We start from the raw sequence: 16,663 nt of genomic DNA, 5'->3' as shown, positions 1-16,663 counted from the left end.
ACTAGTTTGCCTCCATGGAGGCCATCATTTCTAGCCTCAACCTTTAGAACAGATGATGGAGGGCACAAAGGGGATAGTCAGCCTTGGCATTCCTAGTTCCACTGAAGGCAACAAGCAGTGGTGTTGGAAGCATGTTGCTGGATTTCATCCCTGTGTAATGCATTTTGCTTGCACAATCTATAAAGGTCAGCCTTTTTCAACCTAGTGCCCTCCAGATGTTTTCGATCAACTGCCTTAAGTCCCAGTCAACATGACCAATGGCCAGTAATACTGAGTCGTCATCCAAAACATCTGGAGGACACCGCATGGTTGAAGACTACTACTTGTGCTCTTTTGCAAAAGGAAGGGCAGCTCCCTGCCAGTTATGCATTCACCAGGGAAGGAATGAGGGCAGGTTTGTCTCCATGTGCTGCGATGTTCCTCTTGCAAAGTACGAGGTGAAACATCCCAGTGACCCTTGACCAATGGATGAGGCCAGAGTCTGCAACAACTTCCCTATACAAGGGGATTGATTTCCTCTTAATTGCCTGTCCTGAAGGAAGCAGCATTGGATCATAGGTTGAGATCTGCATTGTAATAGCTTTGAAGAAGAGATAGACAAGATAGAATATGCATAACGACTTGATTTTCACAGGCTTGTTTCCTTGATCTATTACGATAAACTCCAATGAAAATGTTCCTTCTGACTTGCTAGAAATGTAGGAAATATGTGCAGTTTGCTTTACAAGTTCACATTTTCCCCTATTAAATTTGTCTTCCTAAAATAATGGGCTATATTTCTACTCATTTCCATTCTGCCAGTTAGAGTGAACAGCTGGAAAATAATTGATAACGAAGCGTTATCAGGGGCATTAATACAAAACATGATAATGCATACATCTGATCTATTATTCTAGGCTTCCTCCAAGGCTGGTATCATTAACTCAATTATCTCCGTGACAGGAAGCTAAATTTCTCTTTATTTGGGGCATAGAGCAGGAAATGATGATATTTATCAAGCCAGCTTTCTGGGAAGAATTTCTGGTATATAACTGAAGATACAATGAAATACTCAAGTGCCCTCAGATAAAGATTTACATTTATCTATGCGTACTCATATTTCTATGTGTACTCATAGAAATATGAGTACACATTTCTACTCATAGTGTAATTTTGTGAAACTACTGCAGATTCTATTTGAACTGTCTATGTGTACAAATGTTGAAAGAAGCTGCCAATCATACTGCTTGACAGCCAAAAACAAAAATGTTCACAAAGAGAGCCCATGCACATCTCACCTGTTCAAATCAGAGTGTTCCAATTAATTTTGCATGTTGAGTGCTGCAGACTTGGTTGTATCTGTTGAAATAAACATTTTGCTCCAGACATTTCTGTAGAAAGATAATATTTTCATCTTTTTGCTGCTAAACTTTGCTGCTTTTTGTGGAAGACACGTGTCCAGTCCCAAGAATTTTTGAATGAGGACTTGAACATCCCAAGGAAGGAGGCTGAAAAAGCAGGAGAAAGCAAAAACAGCAGATTGATTAAAAGTAAACTGCTTGCCAGAATCTTAGGAAGAGAGGAGTTGAAAGTCCTTAGGCATGAAGCACGAATAATTTGTGTCTCACCCCTGTTATGCATTACCCTTCTGTGGCCTGGATGGCTTATAGCACTGCTGGCAACAGGGACATGGTCAAGCAGCTGTAGCTAGAAGTTTGGCAGTAGGGTCAGCAAAGGTGATGACAGTGGCGGCGTATTTTTTCAGTACTTCTATTCAGTTAAACTACAATTGCTACTACAGCCCAGTTTTTCTGCCCACAGACTATATGAAAGTGAAGCAAAATATGTTGGTCCACATTTTCTTCCACTGTTACTTTGTAGTGAAACTGCACTGCTCTTTCAATTATTAAATGCATATTAGCAAGAAATCACTGGAAAGAAAACAAGTTTGCCTGTCAGTGTTCACATCTGCACAGGACTGAAACTCAGCTTGTAGCCTTAACTTTGCCATAGGCTGTCACTGATGTGGTATTGTATTTTTCCCATGAAGGCCTGACCTTGGCAGCTACTCTTCTCCCAACACAAATTGTGTCCTGAGGAGATCTCACTGCACAGGCAACAGTTAACATGTCATTTGCGGAAAGGCAACTTACTTTTTTAAAATGGCTGCAAAGTATATCACTCTGGGGACACAGATCATGTGTTGATTGTGCAGTATACCTTGCATTGCTTCTTCCACAAAATGGCCTAGCCGTAATGGAAAAAGTAAGGTTTCCAGCTCTTGCCTGAAAGAAAATTTGTGACATTCAGATAGGTCCTATGTGCAAACAAGGGTGAGCTGTCCAAGAGTCCCTTGGCAGTCTTAAGTGTTACATCCTTTTATGAAAGCAAAGCTGAAATTCTCACAATTTTACACCCACTACATCAGATGCATCATAAGCTTTGTATGCAGAAGTTCCCATGTTCAAATTCCTAATATAGCCAGACAAAAGTCTAGTAGCAAATGTTAGATATGGCCTCTACTAGCGATCTTGGAGAATCATTACAAGCCAAAGTGGAAATTCACACTAGGCTAAATGAACCAGTGGTGGGAAACCAGAGGAGCACTGCTATCAGCTGCCCACTGGAATCTTTTTTGCAATTGTGAGATCTAGATCTTTGTTGAAGCCACAAAGCCATGGGTCTTTAGAGCTGTTATCGCCTGATTTTCCTTCCTAACAGATGAACCACTAATGGGGATGCATCCAAGCCATGTGTAAGCAGAGCCTCACTCTTGTGATGGGGCTCCCTGCATACCCTCACATATGTGGCAACTGTGCTGTAGAGGGTCCCCCAACCCCCGGATGGGCCATCCATCTCACCAGGAGTTCTCTCTCGGAGGTGAATGGTCCCATAGGGTACAATCCCACTGTCTTCATTTCCAGTTTCCCAACTTAACACTTTGCTGCTCTAAAGACAGATTAGAAATGTGATGAACTGTAGAAACGCATAAATCTGTTGGACTAGAGAGCAGTTGTAAAAAGTCTAAGCTGTAGATCTCCCGATTCTGTTCTGTACAAGGAGAGCTTAAGAATTCATGTAACTAGAAGAATGCTGCCATAAATTTTGTGAACAACTTCTTTCCCATGGAATGTTAGTCAATATTCAATAGAAGTCCTTGTATCCCTTTCCTTTGTTTTTCCTCTCTGACAGAATTTAAACTGCAAACTCCTTGGGACAGGAGCCATTTTTGCTTGTGTAAATCACATTTATTTATATACTGTCCATAAGCCAGAACTGTTAAAGCATCATATCTTGAGGAAAAAATATAATATAAAATGCATTATATAAATAAAGATTGTATGGATTTACTTTATATTATTATTAGCCTGCCTATTCCCAGTGATTGGCTGAATATAAATACATTTTTCAGTGTACTTTTCATCATTCTTCCCACCCTGCTCCAGCTAACTGGGTACAATGACTACACTGCTGAGGAAAAAAACTGTAGATGTGCATACATATTGATACCAATGTGCATACATATTGATACCGTTTCCATAGAACAACTAGCCATGGGTTATTTAAGCCATGCCTAATCAGGAGCAACCATGCTGCCTTCTTCCTAGCTGCTTAACTGCTTTCCCTCAGGTCAACAATGTAAGGTTCCTAGTCTGCCCTGGGACATCCAGACCCAGCATTCTGGATTACTTAGCATGGAACAGCCCATTTTTAACACAAGGCTTGTTGCTGAAATCAGTCAAGTTAGAGTAATCGGGGGCAGCCAATGTTAGTTGTTACCTGATTCTGCAGCCATGAAACATGCCCGCATCAATGAAATAAGGACACACAAGAGTAGTTTTCACACCACTGATTCTTTTGGCTTTCAGCTGATGGCTAAGAGCTTCATGGAATCCAACTACAGCAAACTTGCTGGCACAGTAATCCTGAGGAAACAAGAAGCACATGGCCATTACAAGTGCTGTCTTCCTGCTTTAACCAGGATCTGCACGTAAATGTTTTCTTGAATCTCTCACCTTCATGAATTCGCTTCTTCCCAAAAGCTGTCACACAAAAACAAGTCTTACAAACAACATGGAAGGTGGATTTTGTCTCTTGAACTTTATACCAATTCAGTACTTGACTGAAAGCTGCCCATGATCTGTGCTGAGCTCTACTTTTGTTGGTTAACTAACAATTTTTATTGGCTATATTATGGTATCCCATCCCTGATGTTTTGGACATCTGATTTCCATCAGTTCCAGCCAGTATGGCCAACAGTTAAGAATCCTGGAAATTGTAGTCCAAAACAACTGAAGTGGCAGCTGGAAGATCACTCCAACCTAATGCTAGGATGCTTCTCTTGGGCCTCACCCTCACCAGTGGGGAAAGCATGCCCCAGCTGAGTCCCCAGCCATGTGTCTCCTCTGTGGAGGCAATGGATGATGCATAAACTGACTTGGACAATGCTGGAAGGAGCTCCTGTTCTGGCATCAACCCAGCCAAGCATCCTGCCATCTGCATTTCTCCCGAAGGGTGATTCACTGACCTCCAGACAGCCTGTTGCAAAAAGCCCAAATGATCCCGCAACTGTCACAATGTGCCCATGATCTCTCCCGATCATGTGTGGAAGGAAAGCCTTGACAGTCTGTAAATAATACAAAAGAAATATGCATGCCTATTACTCATGCTCATCTTCCATGTATTGACCTACAAACAGAAAATAACTGATGCAGTACTTCAGTGCTTGCTTTGTAAGCGTTCTAGCAGGTCTTTCTGGACCTTGCATTTGTCCTGCCACTTTCATGGTATCTTTATAGATGACACCATTTTCTTCTAACCCATCTTCCATGTTTTCCAAATGCTTCTTTTGTCTGCCGTCTTTACGTACACACCCACAGGGAGAGAGAAAGATCTGGTAAGGAACAGATCTCCATGTTGTGTCTTTTGGACGGTAGCAGTACAGCCCTCCATCTGAAAGCAAGCTAAGTTTTATTGTTACTAGATACACGGGTATGTTACCCCCTCAGCGCAAACTACCCTGCTGCTTGAAGTCAAAGAATCCTTGCTGCAGCCTCATGCCCCTTCTTTACCTCCCTGCACTGCCACCCTGTCCCTCCCTCCCCACCCCTTCCTTTTGCCGATGCCACTGCGCCAGCACCCCGAAGAATGATGTAGCCGGACAAAACAGGCTCCCAACTCGCATACGAGCTCGCCTGAGTTCTCACTAGCCCTGCCCTTGCTCTCCTTAAAGCTTGCAGGCTCTACTGCACAGCTGGAAGAAGTGGCTGGCTGAGCTCTTGCAAGCCTGTGGTGGCTTCTACGGGCTGTAGGGCGATGGAAGGAGAAGCAGGAGGAGGCAGGCAGCTCCTCTGGAGAGCCATGTTGGCTGCTCTCTTGCTGCTGTAAATGCCACAGCCTGGCAGGGCTTTCAAGAACACGTGTAGGAGGCCCCACAGCAATGATGGCAGGTCTGCCTGGATGGGGCAGGACAGTTGGGGGAGCAGCAGAATTCCCCATTCCTCCATTTCCATCACCTGAAGGGGCACCTCACCCTGCTTCATGGGTGGGCTGGGTTTGCATGCTGACCTCGTCCCTTTGCATCCACTCTCATCCCTGCAAGAACTAGTTCTCTTATCTGGACTCTGAGACTGGAAGTGAGCCTGTCAGAGGGTTGAGCTGCAGGGAATGAGGTGGCCCTACAACTCCCTGCCCACACATGTATTTGGCCCAGACATACAGTCTAAGTTTAATCCAGACAAGAAGGAGGTGCTCCTGGGCAGCTGAAAGCCGAGCAGGGAAGAGATATTCAGTCTAAGCTGGATCGGGTTACCCATCTCCTCCGAAGACTCAGCCTTGCAGTCTGTGTCCTTTGGACTCAGCCCTGAACCTCAATGATCAGGTTTTGGCCGTGGTCAGGAGTGCATTTCCACACCCAAGCTTAGTGCACCAATAGCGCCCATCCCTAGAAGTGTTGGATCTGGCCTTGGCTGCATCCCATTTGGACTACTCTGACACCTCCACAGGAGACTACCTTTGAAAGCTCCTCGGAATTTCAGTAGGTCCAAAATGCTGGGGCCAAACTACTAATTCTTTTGCTATGACTGCTTTGCAGGCTACCTGTATACAGTCAAAATTCAAAGACTGCTTTTGGGGCCAGGCTACCTGAAAGATCTGCATATGAGTCTGTCCAGGGCTTGAAATATTCAGAAGAGGCACTTCTTTAGAAACTGCCAGCTTCAGATACACATTGGTCTACTTCCTTTTTTCTGTCCTGCTGCATTATTCAGTTGGGTGCTGTTTTGATTCTGTTCTTGCTGAATCTGATTGTATTTTAATGCATTGTTTATGGTTTCAGACAAGGTTTATTATGACTGTAAGCCACGCTGAGTAAGCCACACTAATTTTCTTGACAGGCAGGTGGAATTCAGTTCAAATACATAAGACTGCAACATTTTGATGTTCACAGAACTCTTGGCCAGGTTGAAAGATTCTTTGAGACCTTACACAATGCTATCCTGTTGGATCAATAAAAACAATTCATTGAGAAAAACCTGCCAGTTTAAAAGTTACAAATACATAGAAACATAGAAACAGAGCAAGTCAGAAGGGGTCTCCTGGGCCATCTAGTCTGACCCCCGGCTCTAGCCGGCTCCCCTCACGAGATGCCTACCATGTGCATGTCTAGCCTGTCCTTGAACACCCTCACTGATGGGGCTTCAACCACCTCCTGTGGAAGCCCATTCCACACCCTCAGGGTCCTAACTGTCAGGAAGTGCTTCCTGGCATCTAAATGGAACCTTGGTTCCCTGAGTTTTGCTCCGTTGGAGCGCATCCTGGCCTCCTCTACAGGGGACAACAGGTCTCTACCCACCAGCATTAAAGTAAAGTTATCTCTTGCTGCCTCAAGATCCACAAAGCTAGAAATGTGGAAACTAATGCTGATGCCTTAACAGACATTCTCTGCAGCAGTGCAGTTGTTGTGTAATGTGAGAAATGGTTGATCACAGCTTACCCTCTATGCATCCAAGCTTTTTCTGGTCTTTCAGGTCCAAATCTGGGTAGAGTGCCTGGACCAGCAAAGAGGCCCCACTGGTCCTTGCTTTATGAAGCATCTAAGCCTTACTGTGCTTCTAGACAAACTCTTCTTTGACTTGACCCCCCACACCTGTTTGCTACTTGTAGTCTGTGAATTGTATCCCCTCCTGCACAGAAAATACTCCCCCAGAACCAAACTGTATGGTTCTTATATGCAATGGTGCACTTTTGCAGGAATTCTTTTCTTTTCTTTTTTCTTTTGTGGGGAACATGTAAACAGCCACTACAATCCATTCCGGAAGGCAGTGCCAATCCAGCTAATGCCCTTTGACCTGTAGGGTGCCACAAGAATCAATCTTCCTTGCTAGTCAACATCTATGTAAAGCTGATAGGAGAGATTATCTGGAGATTTGAGCTACAGTGCCCTCAATATACAGATGGCACCCAACTCTTTCATTTCTATCTTGCTGATAGTCACAGGTGTTCTGAACTTATGTTTCCAATGATTGAGAGAGTAAGCCAACTGAAACTTAATTCAGACAAGATAGAGGTATGATTGGTTGGGAGCTCTGGAAATAGTCGTTCAGCTGTTTTTGTAATAGAGCTTTAGTTAATACAGTGAGCTGCTCTGAATAACTCAGCTGCAATTCCTGGGTTGTTTAACCCAGGAATTGTGGGGACAAGTGGGGTATGTGAGCCACACCCTAATTGTTTTCACCATGGGAAATTAGTGGGTTCACTCTGAATTGTTCAATACAAACTCAGAGCTTCCAAGTTTCCACATCAGGGAACAACCCAGGAAACAACCCAGTTAATCAAACACAGGAACAGCTTGTGTCCTCCATGACGTGCAAACCAGGTCACTGAGCAGGTTTAAAGGGGGTTATCATCCATTTATTTTTTTGTATTTTACATTTCTATGCAGCCTAATAACCAAAGCTGTCTGGACAGAGTTTTGTTCTGTTCCTGCTGAGATAAGAAGGCTCATGCCTGCTTAAAGTTCCTTTGGAAAGGTTTGGCTTTAGTGATTCACATGACAATGATAAAGAGTGTAACAAGATTAGTTTTCATTTCAATCCTCTTAAAATTGTCCTCCATTTGATTGTCTTTTCATCTTTTCAGGGTCTGAAAAGTAGGATTAACAGCCAGGCCATGTTCTGCAAGACCTTGAATGATAAGCTGCTTTCCAGAATTAGTTGTCATAAAATCCCCCATTTGCATCAGAGGCGTGTGTGAGTGTCTAAATCTTTTGAAACAACTTAATTGGATAGTTCTAGAATGTGGTACTTCATAGAACTCCTTTATGCCTGCCCAAGCCTTGCAAATAACAGTGTTGAACTTTCTGGACAAAGAAAGGAACCCATTATTTCTTTTTTAAAAGGTTACTTTAAGCAAGGATGGGGGAAATATAAACGACTGTTACAACTGAGAAGAAAAAAATGCAGGAGAGGTAGCTTTAAAATGGATACCTCTTTAACGTAGGCTGCATGGAGCGATAATAAGGGGGGCCACTTATGATTTGCCCCTGTAGAGGAAATTAATTGCCAAAGAAGAGGGCCAAAGGCAAGATCCCACGAATAACTACTTGGGAATCTGCCACATGTACACTGGCACTCCCAAGTAAATGCCAGTTCGTTCCCGGGCTCAGCTTGAAGTGCTGGTCTTAGCCTTACAGCTCAAAACGGTCTGGGTCTCCAGGATTTCAAGCATCACTTCCTTTGCTGTAAAACTGCCTAAATATTGAGCTCTTCCTCTGCTGCTCTGCTGTGTCCCAGACTCTCAGAACATGGAGGGCAGGCATGAAGCCCTGTCGCTGTGGCACCAATCTGGGAACCCCTTTCTGAGGAAGCCCCCTGTGCTGCCATCCAGGTCTATTTTGGTCACGCAATCACAATTTTTTGTTTGATGGACACATTTGGTAGCTATTTGTTAAGATGGTACTGTCCTGCTACCATTTAAAATCGTGTTTGTTTGTTTGTTTGTTTGGCTGTTTTTAAGATCAGTCAAGGAACAACCTGATGCAAATTTAGGCCAGCATCCTATACAGATGTACCAAGGAGTAAGTCCCACTGGATTCAGTACCACTTACTTCTGAGTAGTCATGCATAGAATTGTACTTTAACCAGTTGTTTCCTCGATTTTATTATTTATTGTTTTGAATATTTCAATAGAAAATCTTGAATTAATATAATGAAGCCTGGGGAGAGCCCAAGGTATTTTATTATTTTATTTTATTTTATTTTATTTTATTTTATTTTATTTTATTTTATTTTGCTTTTATCTATATTGAACAACATAATATACATTGAATCTAAAAAGGAAAATACATTTGCACCATTGTGCCCCATGCCAGTTAATATGGACCAAATACTACAACTAAATTTTTCCTACCATAAATGCAATAGATTGGAAAGACATTCCCTAGTATACCCTGGAATGCTGAGCAAGATTTATAACGTCACTACTATATGCATCTTCCAAAGTGCAACAGCAGCTTTCCCTCCAAGGCATTTACACAACAGATGGAAATTTGGCACCCCAGGCCCGAGCACAGAAAACCTCTATGGCTTGGCTGTCTCTGCATGCAGAAGCTTGACCATCAGATCTTCACATTCCCAATGCACATGTTGATTAACCTGGAACCTTGAGTCATCGTTCCGTGGTACACCCAGAGTGACACTTACCCAAAAGTGAGCATGGCAATTGGTCTTCATGGTTCTTTCCAGCTGCTCATCGGGACACTCTAGGATGGGCTTCACAGCTGCAACACCAGCACTGTTGACCAGTATCGTAACATCACCCGCATCCTTTCTCACCAGTTCGGCAGCACTGTACACCGCTTCCCTCCGGCTCACATCACAGACATAAGTGTACGCCGTGGCTCCTAGGGCGCGAACTTCCTTTGCAGTGTTTTCATTGCCCTCTCTGTCTGTATCCCACAAGATGAGGGTAGCCCCCTGTCGGGCAAATGCCAGGGCAAAAAGCTTCCCGATACCAGTTGAGCTAGCCGTGCCTGTTACCAAGCAGACTTCATTCCTGACTCTTTTACCTGCAGGCTTCTTTACCCACTGAAGCACCGCAAGGACGATGTACCCAAAGACTCTTGCTGTGAGTTTAAGAAAGTCTACAAGCACACCCATCATGTCAAATCTCTGAGAGGAACGAAACAATCATTAAATATTTCGTAGTGCTAGTGTAACATAAGTCCATTAGACAAAGCAGTTCAGGCAGAAAGGGTATATTTATGAGGAAATTGAGATTTAAAAGATTATAGTGACCACTGCCAATAAGCTGGTGGAATTTGGACAGCAATGCAGCATTAGGCCAGTAATTCTCAAATTGTGACTTGGTATATCCTAGGGAGCTGGAGAAGAATTTCCTCTAATGTTTCACTTACCCTATGTTTATGTTGGTTTTCTTTGACTATATTGATAGGGTTATTGAAAGTATTGATATGTTGGTGTACCTTTTTTTTTTTTTTTTGGCAAATGCAATGTGTTGATGCGTTGATGTTTATTGCGAACTCTGAATACCATCTGGTGTAGGAAAGTGTTAGACAAATAAGCTTGTCTAAGATCTGCTAGTAGATCATGATGGGAAATAAATAGATTTAAGCTACAATCCTATCCATGTTAGAGTCCTACAACTCCCAGCATTCCCCAGCCAGCATGGATTGGAAAGGATCCTTGAGATGATCTTGTCTAACCTCTCTGCTCACTATAGTATCCCTGACAGATGCCTGTCCAGCAGGGACCCTACAAGAGTTATGTTATGTTAGTCGTGAAGTCGTGTCACACCCATCACCATCCTATGGACAACATTCCTCCAGGCACCCTATAAGAGACCATAGTACAATTGACAGTCTGAAATTTTTGCAGATATCTGGGTACCCAGTAATTCCTCCGGCCACATCCTGCGCACTGCTGAAATCCCCAATGACTGTTTTAGATGCAACTCAGTAGTTTCCCCCAAAAGAGTTTTTGCTGATGCATTAATTCAGGACGTGGAAGCAATTGACAGACACTGTTTAGATTGTCCCTTGAGTTTCGGGCTTCTATTGCTGCTTGCAGAGCGTGGGCAGTATCCAGTGTTAATTCCTATGTTGAGTTGACCCAGTGACATGAGTAAGTTTTAAGCCAGTCACAACAACGCCACGCTCCGTTTATTTAACTGGGCAGGAGCACCGGCTGCTGTCCCCTGTTCTTCTGGCTCTCAATCCCACCATGGTGTGGCTACCAGAATTGAAACAAAAGCATTAGAATTAGCCATTGCCAGTTCGGTATTTCACACCAGCGACCCAGTATGATAAACCAGAACAGATTCGTGTTTAAATTGCGCATAGGAGATCTGCAAATTTTATAGACGGATACAGCTGTTTTAAACCTCGCGTATTCCCGCTGGTCCCCAACATGCGCTCTCAGGCGAGAGCCCGACTACCACAAAAAGAAGCGCGCGCAACTGCCCTCGGCCAATAGAAGCGCGCTACCTGCCGCACGCCCCTCAAGACTCCATTTCCCAAAATGCCTCGTGGCGCGCCTGCGCCCTGAGGCTCAACGGACTATATAAGGACTCAAAGCCGAGGCATGCGTTCTTTTCCTTGCTGCTTCCGAGGAGGTGAGTGTGAGCGTGGGGTGCCAGCGATCCGCTGCCATCTGCTGTGTTCCGCGTTCTTTATATTTTTCCTGTTTGCTTCGGCTTCCTCTCGGACCCCCCTTTTCTTCCTTCGCCATATATTGGCAGTATTTCTCTCTTTCCTCGGCTGGAAAAACGGTGGGCACCGCAGATTGACTGCTTCTGCGGGTATAGCGAAGCCTCGTGGAACTCCCGCGGGGCCAGTTTCCCACGCTCAAGCTGCCCTTCACATCCCAGTTGCCCTCTCTCCAAGCCCCCCAGCCTCTCTCGTGGAACTGCCTGGCAGCTACCCATCTGCTGCTCTCTTTCTCTCCTTGCAGTCTTTTTGATTGCAGTTTAACTGGTGTACATGATGACTTGTACATTTTTTCCCCATCAGAGCGGAAGTGTTGATCTCTATGCTATTAGCCAGAATTTGTCTGATGCACCGCGAGAGGAGAGCGTGGGCAGGAGGAGCAGCGTTGGAAGGGATGGTTTAACTGAGAGGCCTGCACTGAGCCGTGGGTTGGACTCGCTGGCCTTCTGGCCCCTTCCAACTCTTGTTATTCTGATTCTGTGACATGCACAGGGTTGTGACCAGCCTTGTTTCGAGTGGGCCTGCTAGATTAATGATGATTAGGGTTGGTGTTCTTTTTTGATCTCCCGTGTTTTGCATTGGCAATTGCAAAGAGTAAGGTTGGCTTTCTTTTACATTTAGGTTCATGTGTACAAGCATGGATGAAGTGAGCTGTTGCAAAACTATCCAGGCAGCAGGAGATGGAGTAACTTGAAAAACTGAGGGAATTGCTGTCTGCACACCAGGAGGCTCCCAAAAGAGCCCATGTGAGTTTCTGCTCTTCTGTTGACTAAATCTCTCCCCTGAAGATCAGCACATCATGCAATACCCTGAGAGCACAATCCCATGCATGTTCGAACAGAAAAAGGCGTACAACACCTAGCATTCCCAGTTATACGTGTACTTTTTCTGCCTAAACATGCATAGGACTGCACTTGTAGAGGGTTAAAGGTCTGAACAGTCAACACATATGCAGAGACACAAAGGCAAACGTGTCTAATGCAAACATCAGTTAAGTTAGTTTCTCTTTAGAAATGGTGTTATAAATCTTACACAGTGTCAAGGAATATTTCTTAAAGCTTTGAACTTGCTTACAGGTTCTCAGCTTGTGCTACAAATAGATTTTGTATTTCCTTCACATTTGTTCTTCTAAAGATTGCTGTGTCAGAAGCAGCTTTCGGGGAAATCCCGGATTAAACAGTACTACCTAGGCTTACATTTGTTATAAAGGGCAAGTGGAAGGTGTGAAGAGAGGCTGTAGCGATTTCAGTTGTCTGTATGATTCTTGGGCATGCAGAAGAATAACTGTTGACCTGAACCACAATTTCATCTCTCTATCAGACCTTATTCAGCCTGGGAAGCTTTGGGCTATTGGGGGCCGGGGCAGCTATAATGTCTGAATAGGGCTTCAGTGAAACATTCACAGTGATATAGATAGATACTGACAGCCTTCTGAACATACTTCCAAAAAGTTTCTGGCTATTTTGTGTTATAGCCAAATGTCAGATTCATTTTGGTGCTGGAATCTCATGCTGCGCTAATGCTTTATAACAGGCTTAACAGTTGGAACCGATTATCCCAAAATGCAGTTCATCCAGGATGCTAAAACCTAATTGTAATTCTCTCTTCCCTGATCTTTCAAGCAGCAATTTCAGTGATGAGGCAAGGCGGAGATGTTGCCTAGGCCTGTGAATCACACCACTGAGCAGATGGTCACGGAGCGGCTCAAACAGAGTCCTTTCCTATTTCAGTGAAAGCAGCTGGCACGAGCAGCCTCTTGTCCCTGTTTTGTAGATGAAGCATTAGCAACATCCGACACTGCTTGGTTTCATTCACAGTAGCATTACAACAGCTGAACAATTGCCCACATTATGCATTTCTTATGGATCATATTCCGGTTAACATCTGTACTTCAGGGTGCTGGAATTTCCATATGTGTTTCCAGGGTCAGTGTTACAGATGACCTTATCATCATTTGTGTTTAAACTGTGTGTGTCTAGATAAAAGCTAGAGTAAGTAAGAGAAGAAAATCCTTAAATGGGGTAATTGGAGACAGTGTTGTAATTTGCAGGTACCTTGCGGGTGATGGGAGTGTGTCTAAAGCTGATGTATATGATGACCAAACTTTTTTCCCCATCAGAGCGATACTGTTGATCTTTTTGCTGCTTTAGCCAGATCTTGTCTGATACATCAGCATAGCTGATAGTTTCTACCGCAGGTGGTCTGGGTAGGAATGATACAACTCCTTTGTCTTCTATATCGTTTCAGGATTTGAGTTCAGCAAAGATGTCGGATCCTTGAGAAGGACTGGAGAAAAGATGGAAGGCTTGAGGTAAACTTTGGAAGAACTGAGCCACATAGATTGGGCATAGTTAAGAGGTAAGCAAGGATGTGAGGATTACTTTTAGCTGGTTCTGATTAATTTAGAAGAGTAATCCCAATGGCCTTTCCCCCCTACAAGAGTCATATAAGCATGCAAGCTTGCTGAATGAGACCAAAGCTCTCTTCAGTTCAGCATTTTCCCAGTGGCTGGTCTGTCTCCCTGGGAAGCACACAAGCAGAATAGGGATGCAGCAACCCCCTCTCTCTCCTGTTCACCTGCAACCAGCATGCAAAGGTGATGGCCATGATGATAAATGGTGATGAGTCTTTGGAAGAGGGAGCAGCTGCCATGTCCAATCCAGGGATTCCTGATGTATGTCCTGCCTCTGCCAGGGACTCTCACCTTGTGTAGTGGGCAGATAGTGAATCAGAATCGACTGGTAGTGTTTGTGGCAGATTGGCAAGAGCTTCAAATATTGTACTAGCAAAAACTAACAACTTTCCACAGAATTAGAATGTTGAAAAATAATGGAATCGGGGGGGGTGGAACCAGGAGTGGATGTTCATGTGACAGGGCTTGTGATCATTGTTCTGGTTCTGATCACTAATTTCTGGACTGAGCATTTGCTCAGGGGTGCTATGTGCAAATCTGCCTGCCTGAGCCACCATTTTGCACTTGCCTCTGGCTGGTTAACTTAGGATTCCACAAGCCTGAAATTTGGCTACCCTTGCACTAGGCAGCTGAGTCTGCACTATTCACATCTTCAGCTCTAACTTCATGCACTATTCTCAACTTCATAGTGTTGTACAAGCCATTCTAGTTACAGTTAGACATTAAAGTGTTTGTGAAAGCCAAATGAATGGTAGATGCTGCATTCAGGAGACAAACACAAAGCCATAAACCCCTACCTTAACATGTTCCACTATTCTGTGTTTTTAGAATGCGGCACGATTTCGTTCAGATAGATGTTCTGTGAAAGAATGACGGGACCTGGCCATTCCTTAAAGTTCTCCTCTGCCAAGTTTGTTTGGGAGTCTTCAGGGGCTTACCAGGTAAAATCAAATCCTCACTTTGATTGGAGAGGCAAGGCACATTATTCAGTGGTACATGATGACTTAATCTTTTTTCCCCATCATATCGGCCATGCTGATCAAACCTGTATTCTAGCCAAATGGTCTGATTCCACTGAAGTGCCTGAATCTCAAAATGGCAGGCTTCTCGGGGGTTTTGAAGGCAGAAGTCCAGCATGGATCTTGTGTTTAAACAACAAAAGTAGCTTTCTGGCTTTCATGGGATATTGGAAGCTTGGCTGGGAGCAGAAGTTGCATTCCCCTTGTCAGACTGTTGTCCTGCTGAATCACTAATCATTCCTATAGGAGGGATCTCACTGACTAGCACAGTATACAAATTTGTTGGTTCATAGTATTTATATTTGTTCAGCAATCCATGTGATCATAGTTGGATAGACGGGAGGAATCATTTTCTGTGCCTGTGAATAAACAGGAGCAGCTTCTACAAGTTATCCCCTTTGTTGAGAGATGTACAAGAGGAACATACTGTTTTTGGAAGAGATTAAAGAACAGATCTGCATTATTGCCAATTTAACTACTGTTAGATTTTTAGTTGCAAAATCTAATTACCTATTGGAAAATTTAACTGTGAAAGAACAAGGTTTGCATTATTATACTGGCAGATGAAAAAAGTCCTATGCATGGACTACCTTTCTTCATGTCCTGCAAATGTTATATGTTCTTTGGTGGGGAGATAGGCAAGTCTGTTCCCCAAGTATTAAGGAACTCTTTCAGCCAGTCTGGATTTACAACTGAAGTTGTGGGTTTGTTAGAACTTCCCAAGCTAGCCTGTTTAATGCTACTGCCTGCAGTGGACCGATTGCTAAATTTCATTGGTTTCTTTCAACAGATTCAAGAATTCTATTTGTTGCCTGGCTTGACACTCAAGACATTCACAAGAACAGCCAAGACCTTGAAGACACTTGAATTCATTAATATTGATGCACAATAAATAATGATTTGAACCACAGCAAACTGATCAATTTTTAAGTGTCTTTAAGAGTTGTACAGGCTGAATGTCCCTTCTCCCTTCCCAAGGGACAGTCCTCATACAGCAGAAGCAAAGGGGCTCAAGACCAGATGTCTCCCCATAGCAATGGCATAGCAAGGGAGAGGCTGCAGGTAGGAAAGGAACTGCTTTGGTGTATCTAACATCCCACATTCGTAGCATCTCCAGATAAGCCTTGGTACTGGGGCTAGCAAGCTATATAAATTTCACCCTCTGCCTACCAGGCAACCATGGCTCCATGCATCAAAAATGTTAGAACTCACAATAAAATCGGGAAAGCACAAAAGCGAGGATACAGTACAAACTGGGAACTGCATGCATTGCAGTTAAAATAGAAGAGCAGCAAAGCATTTTGCAGTGCTAAAAGCTTGGTGGAGTTGAACCATCTCCACTGGCCCACTAAAGCAAAATTCGGGAAGGAGCCAATTTTGCTTCCCTAAGGAAAGGATTCCACAATTCAGTTCTAGTTAGAACTCCTCCCTTGAGTATCCATCCCACTTGTTCCTGAGGCCGGGTCTTTGAGCATAGATCTGAACTGCACAACTCAGGGGTCCAATTCCATTTCAGAGAAGTTCTGT

General features: G+C 43.8%; 1 protein-coding gene, 1 long non-coding RNA gene and 3 other non-coding genes across 5 annotated transcripts; 4 read left to right on the top strand and 1 right to left on the bottom strand.

Annotated features, from left to right (window-relative positions):
- Positions 1–1,300: 1,300 nt before the first annotated feature.
- LOC123028436 (retinol dehydrogenase 10-like) lies at positions 1,301–10,136 on the bottom strand. The gene is made up of 5 exons (XM_044440219.1): positions 9,681–10,136; positions 4,508–4,606; positions 3,760–3,905; positions 2,133–2,264; positions 1,301–1,487 (listed from the first exon to the last, which is right to left on the bottom strand). Exons 1-5 carry the CDS (start codon positions 10,134–10,136, stop codon positions 1,301–1,303), a joined length of 1,020 nt encoding a protein of 339 aa, XP_044296154.1.
- Positions 10,137–11,568: 1,432 nt separating this feature from the next.
- LOC123028521 lies at positions 11,569–16,046 on the top strand. Its single transcript, XR_006415697.1, has 5 exons — positions 11,569–11,610; positions 12,326–12,450; positions 13,952–14,062; positions 14,946–15,058; positions 15,927–16,046. It is a non-coding gene; the product is annotated as an uncharacterized LOC123028521 (long non-coding RNA).
- On the top strand, positions 11,968–12,060 carry LOC123028524. Its single transcript, XR_006415699.1, has one exon. It is a non-coding gene; the product is annotated as a small nucleolar SNORD12/SNORD106 (small nucleolar RNA).
- On the top strand, positions 13,786–13,878 carry LOC123028523. The gene has a single exon (XR_006415698.1). It is a non-coding gene; the product is annotated as a small nucleolar SNORD12/SNORD106 (small nucleolar RNA).
- On the top strand, positions 15,104–15,195 carry LOC123028525. Its single transcript, XR_006415700.1, has one exon. It is a non-coding gene; the product is annotated as a small nucleolar SNORD12/SNORD106 (small nucleolar RNA).
- Positions 16,047–16,663: the final 617 nt, after the last annotated feature.

Source organism: Varanus komodoensis, unplaced genomic scaffold (assembly GCF_004798865.1).
Source record: "Varanus komodoensis strain SLA01 unplaced genomic scaffold, ASM479886v1 scaffold37, whole genome shotgun sequence".
NCBI classification, from domain to species: domain Eukaryota; kingdom Metazoa; phylum Chordata; class Lepidosauria; order Squamata; family Varanidae; genus Varanus; species Varanus komodoensis.
This window is presented reverse-complemented; position numbering and strand designations above follow the sequence as displayed.

Bases quoted from the DNA above. Each gene is read 5' to 3' on its own strand.
- LOC123028436 (XM_044440219.1), bottom strand. From the start codon at position 10,136: ATGGGTGTGCTTGTAGACTTTCTTAAACTCACAGCAAGAGTCTTTGGG. The intron at 3,906-4,507 runs GTCAGTGAATCA...TTGTTTCCTCAG, and splicing joins TTGCAACAGGCTGTCTGGAG to GATTACTGTGCCAGCAAGTT. The intron at 1,488-2,132 runs GTAAGTTGCCTT...CTGCTTTTTCAG, and splicing joins TTTGCAGCCATTTTAAAAAA to CCTCCTTCCTTGGGATGTTC.